The 27844-nt window shown below is 55.3% G+C and overlaps 2 protein-coding genes across 12 annotated transcripts; one reads left to right on the forward strand and one right to left on the reverse strand.

Annotated features, from left to right (window-relative positions):
- The first annotated feature begins 1755 nt into the window (after positions 1-1755).
- Rab17 (RAB17, member RAS oncogene family) lies at positions 1756-27002 on the forward strand. 5 transcript variants are annotated; one of them, XM_063237050.1, is made up of 8 exons: positions 1756-2039; positions 6008-7194; positions 10399-10486; positions 12347-12506; positions 23624-23775; positions 24178-24303; positions 26096-26189; positions 26337-27002. In XM_063237050.1, exons 4-8 carry the CDS (start codon positions 12356-12358, stop codon positions 26450-26452), a joined length of 639 nt encoding a protein of 212 aa, XP_063093120.1. In that variant the 5' UTR covers positions 1756-2039; positions 6008-7194; positions 10399-10486; positions 12347-12355; the 3' UTR covers positions 26453-27002. The 5 variants fall into 5 exon arrangements, with proteins under 5 accessions (XP_063093120.1, XP_013013165.2, XP_063093123.1 ...); XM_063237049.1 differs by lacking the exon at positions 10399-10486 and having other exon boundaries at positions 1763-1816; positions 1985-2039; XM_013157711.3 differs by lacking the exon at positions 10399-10486 and having other exon boundaries at positions 24178-24291.
- LOC101789259 (PRAME family member 12-like) lies at positions 15370-19492 on the reverse strand. Of its 7 annotated transcripts, none has more exons than XM_023566974.2 (5): positions 19164-19364; positions 18337-18430; positions 17710-18077; positions 16946-17509; positions 15370-16144 (listed from the first exon to the last, which is right to left on the reverse strand). In XM_023566974.2, the coding sequence occupies exons 2-5, from the start codon at positions 18343-18345 to the stop codon at positions 15577-15579; spliced, it is 1509 nt and encodes a 502-aa protein (XP_023422742.1). In that variant the 5' UTR covers positions 18346-18430; positions 19164-19364; the 3' UTR covers positions 15370-15576. The 7 variants fall into 7 exon arrangements, with proteins under 7 accessions (XP_023422742.1, XP_063093118.1, XP_063093117.1 ...); XM_063237048.1 differs by lacking the exon at positions 19164-19364 and adding an exon at positions 18514-18965; XM_063237047.1 differs by lacking the exons at positions 18337-18430; positions 19164-19364 and adding an exon at positions 19463-19492.
- Positions 27003-27844: the final 842 nt, after the last annotated feature.

A 27844-nucleotide genomic window follows, 5' to 3' on the forward strand; every position in this document is an offset into this window, starting at 1 on the left:
CAGGCATCCTGTGCGGATCTATTTTAGGGACACAATAGGAAAATAGTTCGCCTCTTACTCATTACTTGGGTGTTCAAGTGGAACTCTTTGTATCTACTTTGTCTGCAGACAAAGAATGGTTTGTAAAATCTGCAGTTTATAGAAATCAGTTGCCTCTATGATGTCATTGCATGCCTATAATCCTAGAACTTGGGAGGCTGAGGCAGGAGGATCACTACAAATTCCAGCTCAGCCTGTGCTACATAGTGAGTTCAAGGCCAGCCTGGATTACATAATGAGACTCTGTCTCAAAAAAAAAAAACCCAAAAAACAAATAACCTGTCATCTTCAGCAGAAGAAAGACCAGATGAGTTCTTTGTGGTTTTTATTTATCTCTTTGAGACAGGGTCTTGTTATGTAGCCCAGGCTGCCCTTGAACTCACAGTGATCCTCCTGCCTCAGCCTCCTGAGTGCCAGGATTCCAGGTGTGGGTTAACAGGCCTGGCTCACCTGAGTTCTTGCCTGCGGAAGGTTTCTCTCACCTCCAGCAGGTGGAAGTCAGGCTGCGAGACAGGCACTGAGCGGATCCGACTGAACAACTCCAGCCCTACGCGGAGGGTGGGCTGGGGTTGGATGCAGGGCTGGGGTGGTGGAGGCAGAAGCTGCCAGCCTGGTGGGAAGGGCTGCCGGCCTGGACCCGGTATGACCCTCACGGACCTCAGCATCAGCCAAGCTGAGGGAAGGAAGGAGAGAGCCGTGTGCCTTGGCTGGACCTGGGCAGGGGCGAATGGGGCACACCCAGCCCCAGGAAGAGGACAGATGAATGGACAAAGGCTGAGGGCAGAGAGCCAAGGCTGTCCATGCTGGGCAGGGAAGGCAGGCCCCATGTGGTGTGTGTGTGTGTGTACTCCTATGTGTGTGCTGGGGCGCGTGCCAGGTGAACCCTGAACCGCTTCTTCCTGGACACCCATGTTTGTAGTGACACTGTTCACAGCAGACTGGACGGGACGGCCCTGCTGTGGTGTCCACAGATGGGCAGTGGTGATGCTGTGGGTGCACATGAGCTCTGTCCAGCTTCACAGGGAGAAAGAACGTCATCTGCATGGAAGTGGATGTAACCGGAAATCATCACGTTAAGCAAAATAAATTAGATTCAGAAATATAAGCATCATGTGTTGCCTCGTAATGTGTGGACTACTAAAAAGAAAACAAATGATGACACGAAAGTAGGAAAGTGGGCAAGAGATGCTGGAGCACACCAGCAATCCCAGCACCGGGGAGGCTGAGGCAGGAGGGTTGCTTTGAGCTTAAAGTCAGCCTGGGTTACACAGAAAGATCTGGTGTCACATAGAAGAAGGGAATGAGAGGGGGGCTTGGGGAAGTTAACAGGGGTACAGATAGCTCCATGCCTGTGTGAAGATACCACATCGAGCCCCAATACCCTGGGAGATTAATGACCAGAGTTACATCTTTTAAAAGAGCCTGCTTTCATCTTTCCTGGTGGTGAAGGGGAAGATCCTGGGAAATGCTGCATGCTGCGGTCCGCTCCACCTTGCCTGTGTCCTGAAGGCCCACAGTTCACTCACCCCTCACCAGGCTGCCCTGCAGGGAAAGTGAGCTCAGATTCTGGCTCCTGCCTCCCACAGTCGGGGACCTTGATGCCCTCCAGCCTCATAGATCAGAGCCTTGGTCCCCAGGCGCTGAGGCGGAGGTGGGGCCAGGAAGGTTCCTTCATAAGGAGAAGTTCCGAGGCCTGAATCACAAGGGAGAGGCAAGGGCTGCACCTCGGAGGCTCTGTCTGTCTGTCTGTCTGGGTCCCCTTCTTGGTCACCGCGAGGTGAGCGGCCTCCTCCTCCAAGGGGTGAGCCTGTCCTGAGGCTGAAGGAGATCTCTGACCTGGAGCTCGGAAGGGACCCTCTCTGCTTTTATTCAGAGCTCTCATCCCAGGCCACCTGTCACAGGGGTGAAGGCTGACTGACCCCTCCTCATCCACTCTTTCACCCAGAACCCACAGCCCTTTCGAGCGCCCCAGCACAGGACAAGGCCTCCTTGTGTTCCAGGTAAGGCGGACACCTACGCCCCTTTCAGTCCCTGGAGGTGGCATTTCTTGAGGTGATCATGGGATTGGGTCACTGTCTGGAAACCAAGGGTCCCTAGCTGAGGGGAAGTAGGCATTGCGGCTTGGAGGCCTGGGGAGAGACAGGGAGAATGCAGGAAGCCCCAGGCCAGGGCATCTCATGAGCAGGACGCTGCATGGAGTTACCCCCACTGCCTTCACCCCAAAGCCCCTTGTGCCACCTATGGGCTCAGAGCCAGTGAGCCGGCCTGGAGATGTGCCAGGTTATCAGGGAAGACGCCCCTGGCAGAGCCCATCAGGTCAGCAGTGGGGTGCAGGCTGCTATGGCAATGCCTTGCAGACCGGATCCCTGGGCTGCTTGCTCTGAGTGTGGGTGCTGCAAACCTGGAGCTGAGGAAGAGTTTTCAGGTGGGGGTGGGGCCGGCTGACCACTCCTGTCTGGGATGGCCATGTGCATGTGTGTGTGAAGACCTGGAGGCAGGAAGCAGTGTGCACCGGATCCACGGGAGCTTGAGGGCTGCATGGCACCCAGTATCACCCTTCTTGGAGGGCTCTGGGGAGCCCCTCACTTTCAAGTGCCAATGCACCCTTGGGCATATTAGGAAGGCCAGTCCTGTTCCTGGGCACTCCTGGCCATCCTTTGGAGCTGCTCCCAGCCGATAACAACTTTGCTTTAAAGGACATAAGACGGTAATTTATTCCCAGCCAATAAGAATGATCAAGTGATCCAATGGCAGAGAACACAGGCCTGGTTTCCCGGGATGATGTGTTTCCCAGCAAAAGAGACTTAAGAACTTTCAGAGCCAAATTGGGCGAGGTGGCACCCGCCTGTAACCTCAGCACTTGGGAGGCTGAGGCAGGAGGATTGTTGCAAGTTCGAGACCAGCCTGGGCTACAAAGTGAGTTTAAGGCCAACCTGAACTGCATAGCAAACTTTGTAGCTGACTTTATAGCTCACTTTGTAGCCCAGGCTGCCTTGAGCTCCTGGCGATCCTTCTGCCTCAGCATCCTGGGTGCTGGGATTACAGGCATGTGCCACCATGCTGAGTTTGGTTTGTATTTTTTAGTCTGTGCCTGCAGTATGCAAGGATCCCCTTCCCCGTAGGGAGTTGCTGCAGGAACGTCGCATCCTCATTCTCTTTGCTTCCCCTGCCTCACCCCTCCATCTCTTGGGCCTTTGTAAAGATGCAGCTTCACAGAGAACTTCACCTCTGCACCGTCCTTGCTGGGTGGGGGCCATCCTACTGCTCTCATTCTAACTCAACTGCCTCAGTGAAAGCCCCATCTCCCCAGACGGTCACTGCTGAGGGTCAAGGCTGGGGCTTTCATGCGAGAACTGAGGGGTTGGGGGACAAGTTCAAGCTGTACCTCCTTGGTGTAATCAGTCCTAGGGAGGCAGGGATGCCTCTGTGTGGGTTTCCCTGGCTCTGTTCTTTGGGAGTGCCTGGGCCAGCAGGGAAGCTTTCAGACTCCATGGATTTGTACCGAGCCAAGAATGTTCCCCCAGAAGACATGTCCTTCCGGAACCCCAAATGCGTCCCTCATGGACACTGAGCCTTTGCATAGAGTCTCAGCTTGGCCCTGGCCTCTGGGGCCTGCTTTGTCCTGCCTCTACAGTCTGTGGCAGGTCACTCAATCTCTCTGAGCCTCGGTCTCTCCACATGTAAGGGAGATAAATTTGAGCCTGACCCTTAGCAAACTGGACAAGTACTAGATCTAGCCTGGAACCTTGTCAGGACACATCGGCATGACAATCCTCTGGCTGCAGGTTGCCAAACCAACTCCAGCTCTCAGGAGTTCAGGAGCCTCAATAGGTAGCCAGGTCTGGGATGAGCCAGTGGTGAGCTGTCACCCCTAGGGGTTCTGTCACCCATTCATCCTGCCTCTTTGTGCTCAGAAGTGGACAGAGATCTGCCCTGCATGGCCACCAGTCACTCTGCCCCATCCCGAGTTCACACAGGGCTGGCAGTGACTGGGATGCTGCCTTGGGCCTGAGGGTGCCAGGAGAGAGGATCTCGAGTGCTAAGCTGAGGGTTTTGCAAGTGGCAAGTGCTCAGTAGGGCAGCTGTCTCTTGTCACGTTTCTAGTCCTCGTCCTCACTGAGTTGGACAGGGCCTCCTGCAGCCTGGCTCTGCCTACCTGTGCCCCTCAGACTCTGCCACTGAAAGTGTCTCCTGCCCTACACAGCCTCGCCCTATGCCCCAACTGCTGAGGGGCTGGAACGTCCCCCTCCAGGCCTCCTTCTGGGAGGAGACTTCCTGTCCCTGGGGAGGGGGGCTCTCTCTGGGCTGTACCTTCTGTCCTTGCAGGAACCCTGGGCAGCAGCCTCTGGCTCTGCAGGCTGCTGTCTCGCCCTGGGGGATGCTGGGCCACCAGTGACAGGACCTGGCTTGATTTGTTCCCTCCCCTGTGCCCTGCCTGGCGGGCAGCCACGCGCCTAGCTGATTTCGCAGCGGAGGAATTTAACTCTGGATCACAATCCCCACCAGAATTTTCCACTGAGATAAGCGAGGTTGAAGGCCTTGCTATCTCAGAGGCCTTAGGGCCCAAGGACAAGAACAAGGACATTCCAGGAGAGCTGGACTCAGATAACTGGAACCCTTGGGGTTGTCTGGCTGTTGCTGGGCCCTGGGGGTGGATCCCGGTGGAGGGAGGAGAGGAGGGAAGGCCTGTCTGCTGGCAGGGAGGCCCTGCAACAAAGATGGGGATGCGGGTGATACACTGGCCTGGTATGCAGGGCTTTTTTCAGCCACCAGGGTGGGTGAAGGGTGGGGGTGTTTGGCCCAGGAGGTCCCCAGATCCCCACAGGCTCCGAAACCCTCCTCCACTGCACAGTTCTGGTTTCTCCAGCAAGGTGACACCATACTTGTGGGAGTCCTGGGCAGTGGCCACATTTGAAGGCTCATGCAGCACCCTGGGAGAAGTGTGCTGCTCGGGTTAGATCCAGATCCTCTGGCGACCGGCCTGTGTCCATCTGTCCCCACCTCTCCCTCCGCTGACCCTTGCTGGTCCCCAGTTCCCCTCTGTGTCCTCCTCGGTCACTTCTGCCACTTTGCCCTTCATATGCTGCTGGGGGGAGGGGATGTAGCCCTCCCCCCTTCTTCCTCCTCCTCCTGCTCTTCGTCTCCTCCAGATCTCAGGAGCCCATTGCCTGTCCCTGCCTGGCAGCTGTGTGAAGGCCTTGCAGCTGCTGCTAGGGTCTGAAAGGTGCCTGTCTCTGCTGTCTCCCTCCCAGGCCTGGACCTGCCCTAACCTGATCTGCTCGTAGCCTCACGGTCTTGGCCTAGCTGAGCTGGCTTACATACCCACTGTCCCCCTCTGGACAGGCCTGGCTTTCAGCACGCTAGTCTAACTGCAGGCACATGGCCCCCACACGGCTGTGCCGCATCTAAAGTGCTCCCCAAGTATCCTGTGGTCAGAGATGCAGCTTTGTGAGGTGCCCGGATCATAGGGCTCGGTGGTCCCCCAAGGATTAACCCACCCAAGCACGCCTAGCTGATCATCCCTTAGGAGGTGGACCCTGGTGGAAGAGCATCCTTGAGGCAATGTGTCTGGGGGATGCGTCTCCCACCCTGGCTCCTCCCTCCAGTCCCAGCCCCAAGCTCCTCCCTCCAGTCCACAGCGTATGGGAACACGGGACCCCAAGCTTGCTCCCCAGCGCCCACCATGGAGGGAAGATAGAAATTCACATTGGGTGTGGTGGTGCCTGTTTATAATCCCAGCAGTCAGGAGGCTGAGGCAGCAGGAATCACCGGGAGTTTGAGATCTGCCTGGGCTATGTAGTGAGACCCTGGCTCAAAATACCAAAGAAAGGAAGTGAGATAAGGTTATTTATTTCGTGGCACTGAGGATTGAACCCCAGGGCCTTTGCAATGAGCTTCACCCTCCCCCACGCCCCGCCTTTTTTTTTTTTTTTTTTTTTTTTTTTTTACTTTTTTTGTTTTGACACAGGCTAAATTCCAGGTTGGAGCCGGAATTTGTGATCTTCCTGCCTCAGCCTCCTAGTGTGAAGGACTCTTCTTGGCTTCCAGTTGCGGCTTTTCTTCCACCTTTTTAATCAATAGCTTTGGGTAAAATCCACATGTGCTGTGCCTTCCACCTTCACAGAGAGATGTGACATCTCCTGGTAAGGCTGGCACCCTGTGACCTCTGTTCTGTCTGTACCAAGGTGCTCGGTGGAAAACCTCAAGGCCTCAAATAAACAGGAAGTGACAGGAGGGAGTAACGGGCCCCAGTGGGCAGCGAGGCCCATCCTCCTGGGAGGAAAGGAAGGGAATTCCTTGAAAGATCCGGTTAATCCCAGAAGGAAACCCGAGTCCTCGCTCAGCACAGCTGCCCGTTTGGCACCGCCTCCCTGTGTGCTAGCTGGGCACACCACCCTTCCCCCTGCAAAGGGACTGATTTGCAGTGAACTCTACCTGTATTCCAATTCTCGCACACCAATGTTTATTGCTGACTACTGGGGGTGTGGTGGCCCATGCCTGTAATCTCAGTGGCTGAGGCAGGAGGATTCATCTAGATAAGACCAGCCTGAACCACACAGCAAAAACAAAAGACTTGCTAGACATTTTGTCTTCCTCTATCTCTGGGGAAACCCAGCACCTCAGCCACACCCAGGGGAGAAAGTTTTGTTCTCATCCAGCCAGGGACATACTCCAGGAGATCCCCCAACCAACCCCAGGGTGCGTAGGGCCCAGGCTCCGGTCCAGCCCGCTCCTGGCTACAACCCAGGTCACAGCTGTTTGCTGAAGGGGTCAGTGCATTGGCCCAAACTCCCTCCCACTCTCCCAGGCAGTTGGTGCTCCCCTCGGGGTGGTGACTCCATGCATTCCTGAGGACGGTGCCCAGAATGAGGTGCACCCTGGAACAGAGCAGGACCTGGGACTGCAGCCAGGTGAAGCAAAGGCCGGCCTGGAACCTGATTTCCAGGTGCCCCTCTCAGATGGCCATGTGACTGGGTGGACTCTGCCCTGCAGCCTGGAGGCGAGAGCTGCTCCTACTGCCTCACTGTGGCTTCCTTGGCTCTGTCATCTGCTGCCCAGCTCACCCCCAGGCAGGGGACCCTCTCTTTCTCTTGGCCAGACACGGCTGCAGATCTGTGGGTCTCCCAGGAAGTGACCAGTGGCTGGCCGGAGCGGGTGAGTCATTGCTGGATCATCTGTGCAGCGTCTGGGTGTGTCTATGTACACTGTCCCGGGTCAGTCTTGAGGGGTGGGCTGGTGTCCAGGGCCAGGGAGCTCCTTGTTTGGGTCCTGCTGGGATGATTCCCACAAGGAAGCAGATTCCTATGTGAATTTTCCTCTGGGAATTTCTAGTTAAAGGCTTTGAGCAGAAACTGCTGTAATGAGGAGGATCACCCAGGAGTCCCATCAAATGATACCAGGAAGCCCAATCAGTACGGCTCTAGGAGTTCCGCTAGGTCTTTTGAATCTGGAGTACACACACCTCTCATCCCAGTACTTGGGTGACAGGAGAAGTGCCATGAGTTCGAGGCCAGCCTGGGCTACACCGTGAGACCCCGTCTAGAAAAACAAGGAGAGCAAACCCGCATCTTGTTCTCCTGTGGTGTGGACAGGCCACACCGGCTGGAAAGCGGCAGGAGGGCTGGAACGATCCAGTGAATGGAGCTCAGGCACCTCTGCCCGCCTGGCGAGGAGGTCACTCAGGACAGTCTCCGGCACCAGGTCCTCCTGAGGTGGTGGCTGGTCCTCGAGAAACAGCGGCCAGGTTACTTCTCTTTCCCTTTTCCCTTTGGTGGAGGGAGGAGAGATTGAGAGTTGAGGAAGCCAGAGGTCGGGGAGAGGGAAACCCCCCCCCCCAGGAGGAGGCAGGGTGTGAGGGTGTGGGGTCCCTGCCTCTGGATCACTTTGACAACACCCAGAGCCCATGCTAGGCCTCCTAGGGATCCCCGATAGTTTTCTCTCTCAGCCATGGGCAAATGGTTGCAATGCATAGTCCCCCAAAATCACACATGGAAAGTTTCCTGGAAGAAAGATAGTGTTTAGAGAAAAAATGGAAACCAAATAAAAACCAGGAGCAGGAAAAGGATGTAGCCGGTGGGGAGCCTGAAGGGTCCCCAATTCGAGGCCTTGTAGCCTAGGGAGCCCAGGACAGCAAAGCCTTCTGTGTTTCTGCCCTAGGCGGGGTGTGTGGCCTTGGGTTCTTTCTGGTGCTCATTTCAAAGGGACACATCAGCCTAGGACCACGCTGATGAAAATGTCACTCACGATTGTGATGTCCCTGTCTTGCCCTCATGGCCCAGGACGGCCTTGGCTATCCTAGGTCTCTTCTGGTTCCAAATGAATTTTAGGATTGCTTTTCTCTAATTCTGTGAGGTATGCTTTTTGGAATTTTGATCTGCATTGCATGAAATCTGTATAACAGATTAGGGGATATAGCTCTGTGGTATAGAGCCTTCCTGGCAAGTGCGAGGTCCTGAGTTTGATTCCTGGTACTAAAAAACAAATCTTGAAAGTACAGCTGGTTTCACTATATTGGTCCTTCCTACCCAAGAGCAAGGGATGTCTTCCCATTTTCAGATATCCTCTTGGATCTCCTTTTTCAGAGTACTGCAGTTTTCAATGTAGAGATCTTTTTCTTCCATCATTAGATTGATTCCTGGGTATTTCATTTTTTTTGGATGCTACTATGAAAAGGGTTGTTTCCCTAATTTTTCTCTCATTGAGTTTGTTCATGTACAGAAAGGTTACTGATTTTTGAGTGTTGACTTTGTATAAAGACCCAACCCAAAAATGGATATCGGAAATGAACAGAAACTTTTCAGATGAAAAAATACAATGCCTTGATCATTCATGTAATGCAAATTGAAACAACTCTGAGATTCCATCTCTTCCCAGGGAGAAAGGTTATCATCAAGAAATCAACCAATAACAAAAGCTGCTGGGGCTGTGGGGAAAAGGAGCCCTTCTCCACTGTTGGTGGGCGTGCAGACTGGTGCAAACACTGTGGAAATCAGTGTGGAGATTCCTCAAATAACTCGGACTAGAGTTTACGCTCAAACCAGTTATTCTGCTTCTTGGTATCTTCTCAAAAGAATAAAAGCATCATACCACAGTGATATATGTGCACTCATGTTCACAGAAGCAGAGTTTGTAGTAGCCAAATCTTAGAAACATCCCAAAGGCCCACCAGGTAGTGCACGAATAAAGTTTTTTTTATATGATGGAGTACTATTCTGCCATAAAGAAGGATGCACCTGAGACATTTCTAGGTAAATGGATGTGCCTTGAGACCACACTCTTAAGTGAAATAAATCAGACACACATGCATAAATATTACATTGTTTCTCTGGTGTGAGAAACTGAAAAATGTAAAGAAGGACCAAGACGTACAATAGGCATTGTGAAATAGGAAGAAAATGTTCAAACGGTGGTGGTGGGGTGAACGAGAGAAGGGAAAAGAAAAAAATGGGAAAGGTAGAAACAAAGCTTTTGTAAATGGGAGTAGAGGAGGGGCTGAAGGGAGGGGAAAGATCCAGATAGATCATGTCCAGGTACAAATTCTCTATGTGATCATTACCAGTAGGATCTGATTAGAAACTGTCCAAAAAGAAAAAGAAAAAAGCAAGCAAGAAAGGAAAGCTCACAACCAAATGGTGGGTTCAGTCTTTCGGGGCAAGAAATGATTTCTGCCGTACATGCACTATTCTACGAGCAGTAAGACCTTGGATTGCCAGGCAAAAAACACACCATTTGTGCCTGTAGTGGGGGACTGAGATTATGGGATGCTTCCTTTTCTTGACAATGCTGTGCTTAGAGCAAAACACCTTTTAACCGAGATGGATTTTTCTGAAGGGATACGCCGCTGGCATCTGGCATAGTCGTGGCCTGCCCAGGTTAGTTCGGACTTGTCGGGGGCCAGACCCGCTCTTGGTTTAGGAAGAGTGCTATTCATCTGAAGGAAGCTTAGTGAAGAAGTTTTGTGGCTGTCTCTAGTGAACAGCTGGGGTGCGGTGGCCACCAGCACTTTACCTCGTGAGGCCACAGTGTGCACAAGTGGGGTGTCTTCCCCGAAGCAGGCGATTTAAGCAGGAAATGACGTACTGGCCCAGGGGGCCCTGAAAGGCTCATAGCTCTGTCTTTAAAAGCTGTCATCCGTGCAGCCTGGCTGCCAAGCCATCATTTTGGGACTGAGTTTGAACTGTGGTCCCCGGGGTGGGGATGTCCTGGCACGTCGTGAGCCACTTGGCCAGTGCTGGGATGTCACCAGAGACCCCGAGTCCTATGGGTGAGCTGGGAACCTGCTCAGGTTTCCTGTGGCTGAGAGTTGGTGGTGATCTGTGGTGGCCTCGAACTTCACGAGGATGCTTTTCTCTCTTCCAGGGCTCTGTTTGGTGCCCTGAACCCCACCAGCCTGGTGCTCCTCCTGCAGGTGGGCAGGCTCCCCGAGGCACTTCCCCACAGGCTCACGGTGTGTGTTTCCCTTTCCCTTTTCATCTCTCTTGCTCGTGTGGCTTGTTCCCAGTGGAATGAGTCCCTGGAGGCTTTGGATGGGTGGCCATGCAGGTCCTCTGCTGGGCAACTGGGTCGTGGAATGCTGAGGGCTGGACAGGGCCATGTGGGGCCACTTCAGAGCCATGTAGCTCCCAGAACCAGACCCCACTTCCTTGGACAGACCTTGTTCCCACCCCAGCCACTCTTGCCTTCCGTTGGGACCAAGAAACTGTTCTCACTTCAGGCAAATATTTCAAAACACGGGTGCAAGTAACATGTACTTCTTTTGTGCTCTGTCTCATCCACCCATTCATCCATTCACCCATCCATCCATCATTTGTCCATCATCTATCTATCCATCCATCATCCATTCATCTATTCATCTGCCATCCACCCATCCATCCTCAATTATCCATCCACCATTCACTTTCTAGATACTTATTCGGTACCTACTATGTGTTATCCATTATTACCAGGCCTAAAGGACAGTCACAGTTCTAATGCCAATCTCAGCCTTCTCTGAGGCCCCTACAATGCTGCATGGACTTAGAGGGGACCCCTAGATACCCTTCCTGCTGTAAAACCCTGCCATCTCTCCAGGCTCTATGAATTTCCAGATAATTTCTGCTGAGGGTAGCTCCGAGGACTCCTCCCCGCTTGGCCTGAGACTTGGCTTCCAGTCTGCACTCTTTTCTCTCTCTCTGAAGTGGGTGGATGGCCACCTGGAAGGGCGCAGCGGGGCTCTGCTGACACCCAGAACCCCTTAGTGGGGTGGGTGTTGGTGGGGGAATGTTTTTCCTGGAAGTGACCCCAATGATAAACAGTGTGACAACACTAGGTTGTCACCGTTTTGCAGCTGCATGGTAACATAGCTGATCCAGTTTGCTGCAAGGCCTGTGAACCCCAAAAAGAAGACGTGATGTTCCATGCTTTCGGAAGATGCACCTGGCACCATGGTGCTTCCTGATGGAGGTTCCCTGCTACACAGCACACACAAAGACCACACAGGGGCCCCAGGAAAATGCGCATCACTACCCTAGAGTTGCAGGTGCTGGAACACCTGGGTTTTGCTTTAACCTGGTGGAGGCTGGTGCAGGTGACATGAGATTAGCCAGAGTGGGTAAGTGGAGTGGGGCAGGACACAGGGCCCGGCACTGTGTGTGTGTGCACGGAGGTTTGTAGTCAGTCTCTGTGTTTGGCTCACGTCTGTTTTGACCACAGAGCTGGTTTGGTCCTGTACCTGGTGCTGGGTTCTGCAGCTCCAGAGACAAGGGGAAGTCGGAAATGTGCAGAGCGCCTGGGGACAAACAGCAGCTGTTTTTAGGGAGATTTTTGAGAAACACTGACTTTAATCTGTGTATGATGTATGCTTTTATTTATTCATTTTGGAGACAGGGTCTCGCTATGTAGTTGACGGTGGGCCTTGAACTCACTGTAGCCCAGGCTACCTCAAAGTGATCCTCCTACTTCAGCTTCTTCCTGAGCACTGGGATGACAGGTGTGCACCACCACAGCTGGCTCTGACTTTAGTACATGCACAAACAGACATGTGATGCCCAGATACTTCTTATGGCTCCCAGATGCTTCAGATGCTGGGGGGTGAGAAATAGCTTCAAAGAGAGGGGTAAAGAACAGTGTGACCCCGGGGGGATGCACCTTTGAGCACCTTGGTCACTGCAGGGAGCGTTTTCACACACAGCCAGTTTGTTCCCCACTGAAGGTGTGACACAGTGCTCACCCCGCTGCAAGGCACCCGGGCCTTGGGCTTGGGCACTGTCCAGGGCCAGGTGAGCTGCCCTGTATGGTCTGGTGGGAGAGTCAACCTGGTCCTTTGCAGGGCACGGGCATGGCGCAGGCGGATGGGGTACCCCTGCCTGATGCTGCCCCCAGCCGTGTGTCCAAGCTGGTCCTGCTGGGAAGTGGCTCCGTGGGCAAGTCCAGCTTGGTGCTCCGGTATGTGAAGGGTGACTTCAAGAGTGTCCTGCCAACTGTGGGATGTAAGTGGCGGGTAAGGTGGGAAGCCGGGGCGGGGATGGGGGGCAGCGGGGGAAGGCTGTTCCTGCTCTGTCTGATGAGCAGCCCCAACAGCCTCTTGATGCGGCTTCCCTTTTGCCTAGGCTGGGGGTGGTGGGTGGGGAGGGAGGACCTCTCTCTACGGGGTTCCTCCCCTTCTATTTGAAGCAGGCTCTTCTATGTAGTTCTGGCTGGACTTGAACTCACTATGTGGTCCAGATGGCTTCAAACTCATGGCACATCCTCCTGCCTCAGCTTCCCAAGCACTGGGGATTACAGGAGTGCACCACAGGCGGGTCCTGTGCTCCTTAAAGATAGAACTCTCTTGGCTTGGGATGATTGTCTCGGAGCCCTGTGGACGTCCAGAGTTTGCTGTGTGGGTGTGGTTTCCTCAGAGGCACTGTGTGGCAGGAGTGTTAAGTCCTTTTGGAAACACTAAGCCTGAAAACTATTTATCTTTTTGAAACAGGGTCTTGTTATGCAGTTCAGGCTGGCCTTAAGCTCACTTTGTAGCCCAAGCTGCTTTCAAACTCAACGATCCTCCTGCCTCAGCCTCTTGAGTGTTGAGATTACAGACGTGCACCACCATGCCAGGCTTTGAAAACAGTGTGAGCTATGTGAACAGCTGGGTGTCCAGCTCAGTGGCAAAGAGTGTGGCTCACACATGTGAGCTCCTGGATTTCATCCCAAGTACCACATGAAAGAACAAAAAATAGCCAAGCCCAGTGGCACATCCTGTAATCACAGCATCCTGGAAGGCTGAGGTAGGAGAACCACGAAGAGGTTCAAGCTCAGCCTTGGCAATGCAGCAATTCAGCCAGATCTCAGTCTTAAAATAAAAAAGTTAACGGGGCTGAAAATGCAGTTAGGAGTGAAGGCACTGAGTTCAACAACCAGAACCACAATGAATCAGTCAATTGATCAATGGATCAATCATGTTGCAACTGAAAAATAAAATGAAACTGTGCTGAGGGTGCAGATCCATGCAGAGCCCTAAATTCAGTCCCAGGACCATCAATATTCATGGTTATGACAAAGCAACAATGTCACCGAGCAGAGCATAGAACAGAAATCTCCATGCGGGGACGGAACCTGGGATTTTATCACCTGGTGCAGCGGGCCGTGTGCCTGCCTGGGTGGCACAGGGTAGCCACTGAGGGTGTGACGGGTCCTCAGGACTGAGGTGACTGGGCCAGGGAAGCAGGGGGTGAGCAGGGCTCTGGGTGGGACCCTGAGGAGGACCCAGCAGGACTGAGTCCCCTGAAGATCTTTCTCTGCATGGAGCTAAGAAACTAAATGGAAGCTGAGACAATGACCCCTCCACTCTCGCAGTGACTGACCCCAGGAAGTACTGAACTGCATCCCCAGTACTTTGGTGAGATAGTCTTAACAAGGCTTCAAACTCAGGATCCAAGGTCAGGCAGGGTGGCACACACCTGTAATCCCTACAGTAGGAAGGCTGAGGCAGGAGGATCACTGCAAGTTTCAGGCCAGTTGGGTTAAATAGTAAGTTCAAGGCTGGTTTAAAAAAAAAAATACTGGTCAGACTGTCTCAAAAAAACCAAACACTCATGATCCTCCTGTCTCAGCCTCCAGTTACTGGCATTACAGGTATGTTTGACAATACCCAATTCCCTGGTGACTTAGTTTTTGGTGCCACAAACAGAAAAAGTTGTTTCAAACAGGATCAGCTGAGCAGCTGTCATGAGAAAGTAAAATTTAGACACAGGAGAGCTGCAGAGCTGAGAGCTATCCTAGGAGCAGATGGGGTCACACACCCCACAGCTCCGTGGGGCAGCTGGAGAGGAGAATCTGGGTCCCACTCCAAGACCTAGCCTTTAGTTTCGGGGTTCTTCCCACAGGGGACACTTCCCAGGCAGGACAGACCCACAGGCTGCCGGGGCTTTCACTTTATATCAGGGGGCTGACGACACTGAGCAAGAACAGTTCAGGAATTGGGGTCTAGGAGGCTGAGTGGAAGGAGGATTTCCATTTTGATTTGTGCTGTGTTGTGAGGTACAGGGGGTCAAGCAGCGAGTGTTGGTGCGAAACTACATCTTGTTCCTTGTTTGGGTCCAGGATAGTGTCACTCAGGCCCAGGGAACAGCCCTCCCTTGTCCCTGGAGTCTCTGCCAGCACCAAAACTGCATCTCCCAGAGCTGCTGAGCCCAGATCGGAGGATCCTGGTGTCAAATTAACCCCAAGGGCCCCAGGGAAGCAGGTTTTCCCATCACGCTCCCCCTGCTGTGGATGGAGTACAGCCCCGTGCCAGGCTCCTGTGCCTGGTGGGTCTGGGGCTAGGGCAGCTTCCCCGGACTTCTGGGTTCCCTGGAAGCTTCCCATCGTCCCCAGACCTTTGGGTTCACCAGCACCCTCCATAGCAGGTATGTCCCCAATCCCTATGGAGCTCTGCTTTGGACAGTGGGTCTCTGATGTGCGGGTTAGGGAGAGAGACGAGGAGGACAACACTGAGTGTGAAGTCCCACACCTGGTGTTGGGGCATTCTAGGGCACTGGGGTGTAGCATGGAGAGTGCAAACCCGGGGGCACAACTCAGAAAGACTTTGCCTGTGGCTGGAGCCCAGCGCTCAGGCCTGGAGCGGGCCTGGCAGCACAGTATGTGGGGGAGGCGAGACCAACTGGAACACCAAGGGCCCTGCGGCCTGAGAAAACAAATGGGCAGGAACGAAAGCGAAAGAGCAGGAAAGAGCAGTGCGTCTCTACCTCTGCCACCTCGAGTGCCCGAGGCCAAAGCTCCTCGATGAGGCAACTCAGAGCCCTTTCTCCTGCGACAGCAGTGTCCCGAGCTCCGGGCTGGAAACCAGGCAGAACGGTCTCGGTAGACATGTGAGGTTTGCTGAAGTCGTCTTTATTTAGGATCATTTCCTTTACAACCATCCACACGTTCGTCCCAGGCATAAATTCACAGCTAGAAAGTCAGATTCCTTTTTCTGACCGTGGATAGTGCCCAAGCCTACTGCCCAATGCCCGCCCTGTTCTTTTCTCCCTTGTTCTGGATCCAAAGCTCTGTGTGCCACTGGATACAAGGGGCCAGCTAGATGGGGACACAGGCTGGGCATGGGGTACAGTGCAGGGAGTGGGGCTCCCAGTTCTCACGGAGACGACAGTGGAGACCACTAAACCAGACAGTCCTGGGATGCTGCAGGAGCGTCATGACCCTCCGCAGCTCATGGCAGGCCCGGTCCCGCTGGAGGACAGTGGATGAAGGACCGTACATCTCTGTGGGAACCTCATACAGCTCCAGGCTTAAGTTGCTCAGCCTGGAAGTGTGGCCCAATAGCTGCTCCAGGCCATCTATGGACAGGGAGTTCTGCAGGTAGCGGAGAGCGCTGAGCTGGGTGCAGCGGCTCAGGGCGGGCAGGATGGCATGCAGCTGGGCTTCTGTTATCCCACAGGCCTCCAGGTGCAGGCTGGTCAGCGTGGCTGCAGTATTAGCCAGGAGGCTTTGCAGCGGGCCGGGACTGAAATCGGTCAGCCTCACGCCGCACAGCCCCAGGTGTGTCAGGTGTCTGGTGCTGGGATACTGTGGCAGTTGTTCCCAATCCGTGGGTGAAAGCTGGCAACGAACCAACGTCAGGGTCTCCAGGGGCAATACCAGGCGCCTACAAAGTGGCCCAGAGGTCAGAACCGTGAAAACGGGGGGCAATGGGGACAACTACAAGGCGAATCACCCCCACTTATGCCAAGGCCATTTACTATCACTCGTGTGATGAGTCCCCAATCTTCAGAGACCCCTTTCCTCTCAGAAAACCACAGGTCTTTCCCAAGGAGGCTGACGGGAGCCAGATAGGAAGGATAAATCAGACAGGGGATGACCACATTGTCCACTGGGGTAGCCATGTCTGTATCCCACTCCTGGCCCCATGCTCCTGCTCCTGGCTGTTAACTGGGACCCTGTACTTCTTGAGTGGTCGTTGGCCCTTCCCCGCCTGCACAGGGGCACGTGATCCAGACTGCCAGATGGAAAGGGCCACTAATGGGGAGACAGAGACAGCGGTGGTGGTGGTGAGCTCCCGTCCCCTCCCTGGACACTGCATGTGGGGCCTGGGCTGGATCTGTGGGTCAAGTGGGACAGCGGAGGATGTTGGCATGCGGAAGGCCCATTGAGCGAGGGGTGTGACCTCCGCCTCCCTTCACTGCATGGTGCCTTTCCTCTTTCTCAGCACCTCACCCTAGACGCACTTCCCTGGGAAGCTGTTGCTGACCCCTGGCTTCAGGCATGCTGGTGTGGTGGCCTTTTGGGCCTGGCTGCTCCTGTACAGAGGCAGGGATGGGACCCACACTGCGGGACCGAGGCAAGTTCAGGCAGCTCTATCTCTGTCTCAGCTCCTATGGGGGTCCGGGCCCTGCTTGCTAACCTTCCCAGAACCGAAAGGCTCTCCCAACCCGGCCCTGCAGCTTACCTTAGCACTTGGGCCAAGTGGTCTTCCAGGAAGAAGATGGAGTCCAGACAAATCTCCCGCAGAGAGTGGAGCTTAAGAAACTGAGTGGCGAAGTCTGTGATGAAGGACTTGTTCTCCTCGGGGATAACCAGTGGGTTTGCGTAGCAGTCACAGATCCGTAGCTTGCGCAGGTTGGGCATGTAGCTCAGGTAGTGGGAGAAGATGAACAGCGTGGACAGTGCCCAGCTGAAGTTCATGTCGGCCTCCTGCACGCGACTCAGGTCCACAGTGGCCAGGGACTCCGTGATGCTCTGAATTTTCTTTGCGGTGATGTGCAGTTTTACACAATCCAGCTGCACCAGACCTCTCCTCTCCTTGGTCCAGCGGAGGAGCTGGGATGAAAACTCACTCAGGAATCCCTCCTGGATCCAGATATCCAGAACCATTGTGAGGGGCCGCTTGGCCGTTCTCCTCCTCTTCGGGATCTCCCAAAAGCCTGCTTCCCGCAGGGATCCAGCCCAGACCTTCGGGAGGCCCTGCTGTGCGCACCGGGCGTCCACCGCCCGCAGCTTCAGCCTCCTACTCCTACGGGTGGAATGGGAAGGAGGCTGAGCATCAGGTCAGGGCTGCTTTCCTACCTTGCTTCCTGTCCCAGACCCTGGGGCCTTCTTGTCCCTTCCTCCTCACTCCAGGCCTACTCCTGGTGCCTGTAGGGGATGGGGTTCCCCCTGTTCCAGCCTCAAGTCCCAGGCCCTCCCTCCCGGGTACCTGGGGGTTGCCCTCACCTGGAGCTCACCTCCCGGTTCAGCATCTGGTCCAGCCCATCCAGCACAGCTTGGAGGACCTGCCAGTTCCTCCTCCTCGGCACTTGGACGGAGCCCAGCAGGCTGAGGAAGAGCTCTGGGCCCTCAGCCTCCATCAGTGCTCCCAGGGGCAGGCATGGAAAGGGCCAGGACAGCACCATGGCCTTCAGTACCTCCACGTGCCCCTTGGCGAAGGCCTCTGCGAAGATCGGGGGAAAGAGGTCCCCAGGCAAGTCCTCCAGGGCCCCCAGGGCCACAGCTTTGTGCCTCAGTAGGCCCCGGACTGCCAGCTGCAGGAGTGTGGGTGGGGACCGAGGGCGCATCCTGGAAGATCGGCAAGGCCAAGGGATCTGGGGAGACACCAGGGAGAGACAAGCTGAGATCCCTTCCCGCCTTCCCCACCAAGAACCCGACTTGCGATCAAAAGCCCTGGCCTGACATCGGTGAGTTCTGGAGGCCCCAGGCATTGCCTCTGCCTCTGTGGATGCCAGGACTCAGGTCTGGGCTCCTGGTGAGGAAGTGAGGCCACCAGTGACACACCCACTTCCCACGAAGCACCCCGAACTCTGGACCCCCCAGGAGCTGGGATCCAAGGTACATGGAACTCACTCCAAGCATCTCGGAGGAAGAATTTTCATTGGCCAAGAAAATGCAAATGTCCTAAGGCCCAATCTCTCTAATTCTGTTTCCAAAGTACAGCTGGCTAAGAAAAATGAAGCACAATACAAAATAAAAGCCATGAGATTTCATTCCAAGTAACTACAGAAGACGGGCTTTTCCTCCTACCCCAGAGCTGGCTCCTAGTCGCAGGGCCAGGTCTGATCCGCCAGCCTCTCCCGGGGGTCCCTTGGGTCACCCGTAGCGGGGCAGTGGAAACAGACTCAGCGGGGAAACGGCTCTCCAGTGCAAGCTGCTGGCTTGGGAATCTTAGGTCGAGAGCGCCCTCCTCTTTGTGGATGAAAATGCAGGGGTCAGAAGCTGGTGGGTGTGGGGTGAGTGGAAGAAGAATTTCAGAAAAGGGAAGCGCTGGTGAGTGAGGTTCATGGAACAGGAAATGAATACGTTGTTCCTGTCTCTCGTGTGACTTTGGCCAGATTGTTCCAGCTCCGATTTCTCCTCCGGGAGCGGGCGCGGGGCTGTGCGCGCGCTTGGCTGATTTTTGGAGGGGAGTTGTGCATCGCTGGCAGCTAGGACTGGGAGTTTGGGGGAAGGCGGCTGGCCCTCGGCTCGGCACCCGCGCCGCTCGCTGCCTTACCGTGTCCTCCCTCTCCGCTCCCTTCCGGCCGCGCAGAGCGCAGCAGCTCCCGCCCCGCCCGGCCGCCCCTCCCCCAGCTCCGCCCGCGATCCGGCCGGGCCGCGCCGCAGAAAGAAACGCGAGACCTCTGGGGTCACCCAATTTCCTAGATCCTTGTGGGAACGGCCACCCCGCTCCTCACCCCCCTTCCGCGGCTCTTCTGTCCCACAGGCACTGTCCTTACGGGCTTCGGGCTTTAGAGACGCAGATGGAGGGGAGGGCCGGTTCCAGCGGTCCGAAGCCCTGCGTAGGAGGGCAGTGGAACAACGGGAAGAGGCGGGTCCTACCGAGCGCCCTCCGCACCTCTCCGCAGGCAGCTGCCTGGCCTTGGCCGTGGGCCTTAGCACCCCTCCTTTCCCTCCCCAGGAGTCCAGCGGCCCTTCCACCTCCCTCAGTAGGCCAGGGGCAGGCGAGGTTAAAGCCGGACGCACTGAGGCAAACCTTGCTGCTGGCCATGGGGGCTCCCTGAGGCCAGCCAGGTGTTGGGTCACGCACCTCTTAGTCTCAGGACTCCGGACCTGGAGCAGGAGGATCACTGTGAGTCCAAGGTCAGCCTGGGCTACCGAGGGAGCTGCAGGCTAACCTAGATTAGCAGGGAATGGTAGTGCAGGCCTGTAATTCCAGCACTCAGGAGGCTGAGGCAGGGGGATCACCATGCATTTGAATCTAGCTACCTAAGAGTTCAAGGCCAGGGGGGATTACACAGGGAGACCTTGTATCAAAAACAAAAACAAAAAGAGAACAAACACCCCAAAATTTTGACTGAGTCCGGCGTAGTGGCACATGCCTGTGCTGCTGCTGCTCTGGGAAGTGGAGGCCCAGCCTAGGCCCTTTAGGGACTCAACAGACCTTATCTCAAAATAACCCTGGAGCGATGCAGGCCTATAATCCTAGGCATTTTGGAGGCTGAGGCAGGTGGATCACTGTACATTCCACGACAGCCTTGGCTACACAGTGTTTGAGGCCTGAGGCCAAGCAGTACTACATAATGAGAGTCTTTCTCTCTCTCTCTCTCTTTCTCAAAATAAAAAAAAATAGAACCAGTTGGGTGACATAGCTAGGCCCTGTCTCCGAGGAATAAGAAGCCAGGCACAGTGGTGCAGACCTGTAATTCCTGTACTTGGGAGGCTGAGGCAGGAGGATCGCCAGGAGTCTGAGGCCTCCAGAGCTACTCGGGTCACGTCCAAGCTAAACTACACAGCAAAACCCTGTCTAAGACCAAACAAATCAGCACCACCAACAAAAGCGGTCATCCAAAGGGAAAGATCACCAAATTCCCAGCACCACCTTGGACCTCTATCTCTATCAGATGCTGCCGAGGGTAGGGGGTGGGCGTCCTCGTCCTCATAGGGGACAGTGACTCACCAGGGGAGGAATCCAGGCGGCCAGGAAGCTCCAGCACCAGGTCTCTCCTCCCAGAGCCTGCGTCCCCTGCTTTATCCCCAGCAGCCACACAGCCACGCCTCAGCTCCCAGCTCCTCCTCCCGCCCCCTCCACCCCTAGAGTGGGCTTCCGTCTCCACCCAGGTGGGCTTCTCTCTCCTCAGGGATTGGTTTCTGCAAATCTCTAGGCGGGGACTGAGAAGAATTCAGCAGAGTGGTAGGCAAGACTTTGGTCCTTGATGCACTCTACAAACGCAGGTTTAGTTTTATTAGCTACTAGGCTGTCATGGTTGTATGAAACAGACTCGGGGCTGGCTGGTGTGGTGACTCAAGCCTATTGCCCTTTACTCTAGAGGCCGAGGCAGGAGGACAGCTGAGAATTCAAGGCCACATAGTGAGATGCCCTGTCCAAAAATAAATAAATAAATAAAATTTTAAAAGAGGCCTGGTTCTGATTTTGAGTAGAAATTCCTTGTAAATGGCTCTTCAGTGACATTCAAATTTTGACACTGTTCCAGAGTCACTGAGGGTGGGGGTGGTTACCTGATCTTGGTCAGGGTCTGCTATTTTGAAAGCTGAGGCAGGAGGATCTCTAGAGTCCAGGGGTTGAGGTCTATCCAGTGCAGTGATCATTAGATTTATCTATTATTTAGCTTGGTGTGGTGAGGCTCACCTATAATTACAGCACTCGGGAAGCTGAGGCAGGAGGATGGCTGCAAAGTCAAATAGCCCACACTACATAGTGAGACCTTGTCTCAAAAACAACAAACAAAACAAAACCACTGAAAAAAACAAAAAGATAAGCTTTGCTTGCTCTGGCTCTGGGCTTAGTCATCCTTGGTCACCTGTAGGCCCAGGTTAAGAGCCGTAGCTTTCAGCAAAGATAGTTTTCAAAATCCCTGACTATCCCAGAGGAAAACAAAAAATAGGGTCTTAATGAGCAGCGGGCCAAGTGGCCTGGAGCCAGCCTGTCCGAGTCCCCGGGTGGTCTCTGCCTGATCCTCACTATCAAAACTTCTACCGCCTGGGGTCCCCAGCTCTCCGGGGCTGAGCCTCACCCACCCCTTTCCTGTGCTGCAGACCCCAGCCTGGTGACACTGTTGCAGGGTGTGGACAGCAACCTCACCCCTGAGGCCTTGGGCCTTGTGTACTCAGATGCCGTGATGCAGGCGCCCTCACTGCCTCTTACTGCCCTCCTGAGCCAACGATTCCACAATGGCCTTGCCCCAGATCAGTTCCTCTCCCTTCAAGCCACAGTCAGGTCGAAGCTTTTTCCAAAAGATGAGTGCTACAGAAAGAACTCAGTGGAAATGTTCTGCTGTTATTTATTTATCTTTTGGTCTTTTTTTGAGACAGAGTCTTGCTATGCAGTTCAGGCTGGCCTTGAGCTCACTTTGTAGCCCAGGCTGGTCTCGAACTCGCAACAATCCTCCTTCCTCAGCCTCCCAAGTGCTGGGATTACAGGTGTGACCCACCACACCTGGCTGGTTCCGCTGTTATTTAAACACATGACGAAGGAGAAATATTTTACTTTGTCGAAAGTTAGTAGGGGCACATTTAACTTCTGGGAATGAAATACAAGTAGGGAGCAGAGCACCCCTTTCTCTGCCTTGCAGGTTCTGAGGCTGTGCATCCCCTGCTGGGGTTGCCCCAGAAGAGGTCCTGCTGCTTTAGGGACCCCAGGGACTGTGTGGCCTGTGACATGGTCGCTCCAGGACCCCGCAGGAAGGGGCCTGGTTTGTGCCTCCCTGGGCTGCCGTGTTCATCTTCTAGGCCCTGCAGGATGTGCCCATGTGCCCACCTGCACCCGTGTGTTCTAGAAACATCTCAGGGTCTTAGCCCCTTCCGGCTCCTGCCTTCCCCCTTAACCAGTTTCAGGTAAAATCTGCATGTCTTCTGGATTTCTTGGAAATTTATTTTTTTAAACCACAGTTTGGCTTTAGCCGTGAAGATGATAAGAGGTAGGTTTTGGGAATCGGAAAGGTCTGGGTCAGAACCAAGGAACACAACCCAGGTTGCCTGGATTTTGCCCAGGGGCCCACGGGATGCACCTATGAACCGAGAGAAACCAAAATAATCCTGCCCCTGCTCGTTTTGACATCACCCAGTTCAGAGGCTGCCAGCTGAGCAACACACTGAGTCACTGTCTTCACTGCGGGAACAAAGGCCTGAGGCCCACAGAGGAGGAGAGGTTTACTTGGTTTGGTGTTTTCAGGCCATCATCGTAGGCCCCCTAGGCAGAAAGGCATGCTGCGGGCTGTTGGCTGGAGGAGTGCAGCTCGCAACACGGCGCAAAGAAAGCAGCATGGGGCGGGGCTGTGACCTTCCAGGTCCCGCCCCCTTGACGCTCTCCCCAAGCTCCGCCCCTGTGACGCGTCTCCCACAGGCTCCGCCCCCGTGGCGCTCTGCTGGCCAGGCCCTGCCTCGGAACAGCAAGTGCCACCGTAGTTTGCTCTGGCCTTGCTGCCCAAGCCACTCTGATGTGACCCTGAGGATTGCCCTGGGTCCTTTTTATCAGGGACTCAAAGGCCATATGTCACAAGCATTCTTTTTACTGGGGCTACGCATGGGCCTTTTGGTATCAGGTGGCTCTAGCCTCCACCCTCAGGCCGTGTCACCTTGCGTTTTTGTACACATGTCTCGGGAAGAGCTTGAGGTCTGATCACGCATTTGCAGACTCCTGGTGACTTCGCCCCGACTCGTCCCCAAGCACCCTGCTTCCTCTTTGTCCTTGGGAGGTGGATTGGGGCTGGGGCTCCCCTCTAGGACACTGCCTTGGGAAGGAGCTCTTCCCCCAAGTGCTGGGTCTTAGCCATTGGCATGGTGTGCTGCAGGGTTGGCAAGCAGGAGCTGCCCTCAAGGAGGACAGTGACCTGCACCTCGGTGGGGCTCGGGCGAAAACCCACGCACTCCTTGGAGTCCTGTGAGGATTTCAGTCTGATCTGAACTCAGCACTTGGTGCTTATTTTGGGGGCCCATTGTTTTCTTTTGAGCCAGGGTTGAGGGCGAGGGCCTGGGGGTCAGGCGTCCTGGGTTGTGAGCTCTGGTCCTTTTACACCTAACCCCAAGTCAGGCCCCGTGTCTCTCCCACCTGGAGATCCCACAGCGCCCTTTGAAACGAGGACCCTGGCATGCACCCCATCTCCGTGACCCTGCACTGGTGCAGTGGGTGCTTGAGGACCACGCGTCCTTGTAGTCACTCACTGCTTCCCTCTTTCAGGCGCGTTCTTCACAAAAGTGGTGGCCGTGGGCAACGTGGCTCTGAAGCTTGAGATCTGGGACACAGCTGGCCAGGAGAAGTACCATAGCGTGTGCCACCTCTACTTCCGGGGTGCCCAAGTGGCGATGCTGGTGTACGACGTCACCAGGAAGGTGGGGCTAGGCCTGGCGTGTGCCCTCGACTGGCTCAGGCATGGGAGCTGCCACTAAAGGGGTCACAGCTGTGCCAGCGCCTTAATCTGTGGTGTGGTCTTCCAGGCCCAGTGGAGCCCCTCTCCTGGTCCATGGGGACTGCAGTTAGGAGCTGGGCTAGGGGTGTCAGCTGTTGTCCTGCACCCTCGGCACAAAATGGTCCTTGGGGGCTGCACAGCTTGGCACCTGGCTGCACAGCCGTGTGGAAGGGGACCCCAGCACCTCCTTGGTGACAGCACTGCGGGGGTGGTGGTTGTTGACCTGGCTTTTCCCGGGGCATTTCCCATAAGCGTTATCCGACGCAGTGTCCCTGGAGTGGGGACAAGGCCATCGTGAGGTGCAGTGGCGTCTTGCTGTCCTCAGGAGTCCTTCCTCAGGGCCCAGCAGTGGCTTGAGGACCTGGAGAAGGAGCTGCAGCCCGGAGAGATCGTGGTGGCACTGGTGGGCAATAAGACGGACCTGGAGGAGAAGCGGCAGGTGACTCTGCAGGTGCCTTAGGCCAGGGAGGGCGAGTCCTTGTCAGAATGGGGGAGTGGGGACCTTGGACCTCACACTCACACCTGCACACACACGTACATCCTCACATGGCTGCACATACTTGCTTACACCTGCACACACACATGCACACACACTTGCATGCACAAACCTGCCGGCACACATGCTCACACACGTACACATACCCTCAACCCCATCCCCTCACATGCACGCTCACTGCTGACCAGCTAACCTGCTCACACCCAGTCACACTGCACACACCTGCACACACTCACTTGCACACACACAAGTGTATGCCCACGCATGCAGGGAAGGCCCCCCTTCCAAGGTCTGGGCCAGTTGCCTGGACCCCAGGGTGTGAGGAAGGCACCGCCCTGCCTCTCCTTCCCGATGGGCACTGCGGGCTCTCAGGTCCCCTCTGCTCAGTGAGTCATGTGGGCAGCAGGGCAACTTAAACACACTGCAGTTCTGTCCAATGCCCGAGGGTGGCACCAGGCTGGCCTGCCGCTTGGGAGGCTCAGTGAGGCCCCCAGGGAGCATCCATGTCGCATCCGGGTCACACGCTGCCCTGGGGCTCCCCTGGGTCCCACAGATCCCAGGTTACCACCCTGCTGCTCCCACCTGAGCCCCCATGAAACAGGGCAGCTCCCATCTTGGGCAGCAGTGAGGCCTAGCCGTGCATTGCGACTTTGAACTTGTGCTTTCCAATAATCTCATCTCAGTAAAGATACCCAAAGAGCACAAAGAGTGCCCGTGTCCCGCCTGCAGTGTCCCATAGGACCAGGGTGGTGACCGAAGCCAGGACTCAGCTGCAGCTCGTACCCAAGCTTCACTGATTTTCCCATCCATGTCCTTTCCCTGCCTCTGGCTTTGGCCCTGAGAGCCAGCCATCCACTCTGATGTCTTTTTCACCTGCCCTGCCCTCTGTCCCTCCCTGGCTCACATTGTTCTTCCAGCCCTGGAAGCAGCCAGGTCTCCAGAGGTTGTATTTCTGATTCCTGGAGAATTAATTTAGGAACCAGTGCCTGCACACTGAGGTGCTCCCTGCTGCAGGGGTGAGGCAGCTGCCTACCCCACCCTGAGAATCTCCGTGCCCACCACTCTCCTCGCCTGGCCCCGGTGTCTGTGTCAACTCCAGCCTTCTTACATGGCTTCTCAACCAGGTCGCCAAACAGCCCCCTCCCTGGACCACACTGGTGACGAGGATGCAGCCTGGGTTCTGCTCCCCCCTCCCACCCATCCATTACACCTGCCACTCCAATGAGCCCACCACCCACACTCACAGTGAACCTTGTCAATCCCTTGGTCAAGGTGCCCCCGGAGATTCTCAGGTTGGGGTAGGTGCACCCCCACAGCTGCAGGTCATGGCTGAGTTTGGTCACATGATTGGGGCCTCTGGGGGTGCCTAGAACTGCTCTCTGCTGGGAGCCAGGGGACCTGGGGGTTCGTACCAAGGGCCCCCTTCCTTGGGAGCCTTGGATTCCTGAGTGTGGACGTGGCCCATGGCTGCCCCCTCTTTCCTGGCTATGTGGCTTTTGCTGGGTGTGTCCCCAGAAGGGCCTGGCAGCAGGAGGAGCTGGACATGGAAGCTGCCCTCATCATCATCCAGATCCTCTGCCTCAGAGTGCCTGGTCCCCGCCTGCTGTCCCCTCAATGGCCTGGTCCTGGTCCTGAAGGTCAAGATCCTGACTGCTTTCTGCTGGCTGTGACTACTCTTTGGTTCCTTTTGTTAGAGGCCATCAGGGCGCCCTTAGGACACTCACAAAAATGCTGGCTTTTTCCCCAGGAGGGGAAGGAGTTCGCTGAGAGCAGAGGGCTGCTGTTCATGGAGACCTCAGCCAGACTGAATCACCAGGTGTCGGAGATCTTCAGTGCCGTGGGTGAGTGACCATGCATGGCCACGAACAGGGCAGGGGTTTGGGGACCCAGTGGGTGGCCCCTGAGGGCGGACATGGAGCTATGAGACAGGGCTCTGGATGGTGCCAGCACATCCATCCTCTGCCCACCTGAAACCTCTGCCTCCCCAGCCCAGGAGCTGCTGCAGAGAGACATGGCCAGGCTGGGCTCCAGCCCACTTGGCAACTCTGGAGCCATGCGACTGAACCAGGCACCCACCAGGCGGACCAAGTGCTGCAGTCACTAGGAGCAGCCACTGCAGTGGGGCTGCAGGACCACGTGGGTGGCTGGGCTGTGTCTTCAGGATACAACCCTGCTGGCCTCTCTGTGGTCACTCGGCCAGGTGCTGTGTTGTACCTGAGCCCTGGAGATTTCTAGAAGGTGGTGTCCCTGCAAAACTGCACCCCAAACCTGTGAGGACTGTCAGCCGTCAAGAGGCTCCTGGATTCCCGATGCCCCAGTCAGGCCTGTGCACCCTGCCTGGGTTGTCACCCTGTATGTGGCCTTGCCACCAACACAGAGGAAAACTGACTGCTGTGGTGCTGGATGGGTGCCTCCACCTGCTGGGCAGTGGGAGGGGATAGGACAGGCCCAGAGGAGGTGTCCAAGCCCGGAAAAGTGGGGTGAAAGGGGTGGCCACCCTCAGTGTGCAGCCGCCCTGCCTCCCGTCTCTGTGCCCAGGGTCTAGGCAGCCCTGTTTCTGACCAGGGAGCATGAGGACTCTGAGACAGCACCCTGAGACACAGGCTGGACCATGGAGGCAGCCTTTTCTCTAAAAATTAAACTGCTTTTGGCAACTCAGCTGTGGTCATTTCACGAGGTTAGATGGGCAGTGCCTGGCAGGCCATCTTCTTGGAGGCCTTTCTTTTTGTTTGTTTGTTTGATTTTGGTTTTTTGAGACAAGGTCTTGCTATGTAGCCCAGACCGGCCTTGAGCTCATAGGGATCTTTCTGGTTTAGCCTCCTCAGCGCTAGGATTGCAGGTGTGTTCGACCATGCCCAGCTAGGTGTAGTTTCTCACAGTTACTGAAGTTAGTGTACCTGCCATGAATCCAGGGCAGGTGAAGCCATAGTGTGCATGCCCTGGGGTTCCATCTTTATCCTCCCTCCATCCTGAGGCTGGGGGCACTTACACCTTAGAGAAGGAACCAGAGCTACCTGGAAGGCATCGGGAGGCCGGGGCTGCCCATGGCCACTAGATGGCACCCCAACACCTCCAAGGCTCTTCACACCTGGCCCCCTTCTTGCTCAGGAAGAGTCCTGTGGAAGAAGAGGGGGCATTTGTAGCATGTCCATCTGTGGGTATTCCTGGCGTTTTAATTTTAAAAATTTATTTATTTATTTTGAGACAGGACCTTGGTACCCACAGGCCTTGAACTTGGAGCAATCTTCCTGCCTTGGCCTCCCAGGTGCTGGGATTACAGGTGCACACCACTATGCCTGGCTCAGTTCCTCTTTTTAAAAAGTGTATTCCTGTTTTAGGATTCCTCTGGCCAAATTAGATCACTGTGAGCATCAAGAGTTATTTGTAAGATAAATGAATGATGACAGCAACAAAAGGAGACCTGGTCCTGGGATGAATCCTGTGGGGAAATGTGGGACCCACGAGGTCCTATGGGTCCCCGGGACTGTATCATTGC

This window comes from Cavia porcellus, unplaced genomic scaffold (genome assembly GCF_034190915.1).
Source record: "Cavia porcellus strain 051 isolate PalLab524CR breed Dunkin Hartley unplaced genomic scaffold, mCavPor4.1 scaffold_26, whole genome shotgun sequence".
NCBI classification, from domain to species: Eukaryota; Metazoa; Chordata; class Mammalia; order Rodentia; family Caviidae; genus Cavia; species Cavia porcellus.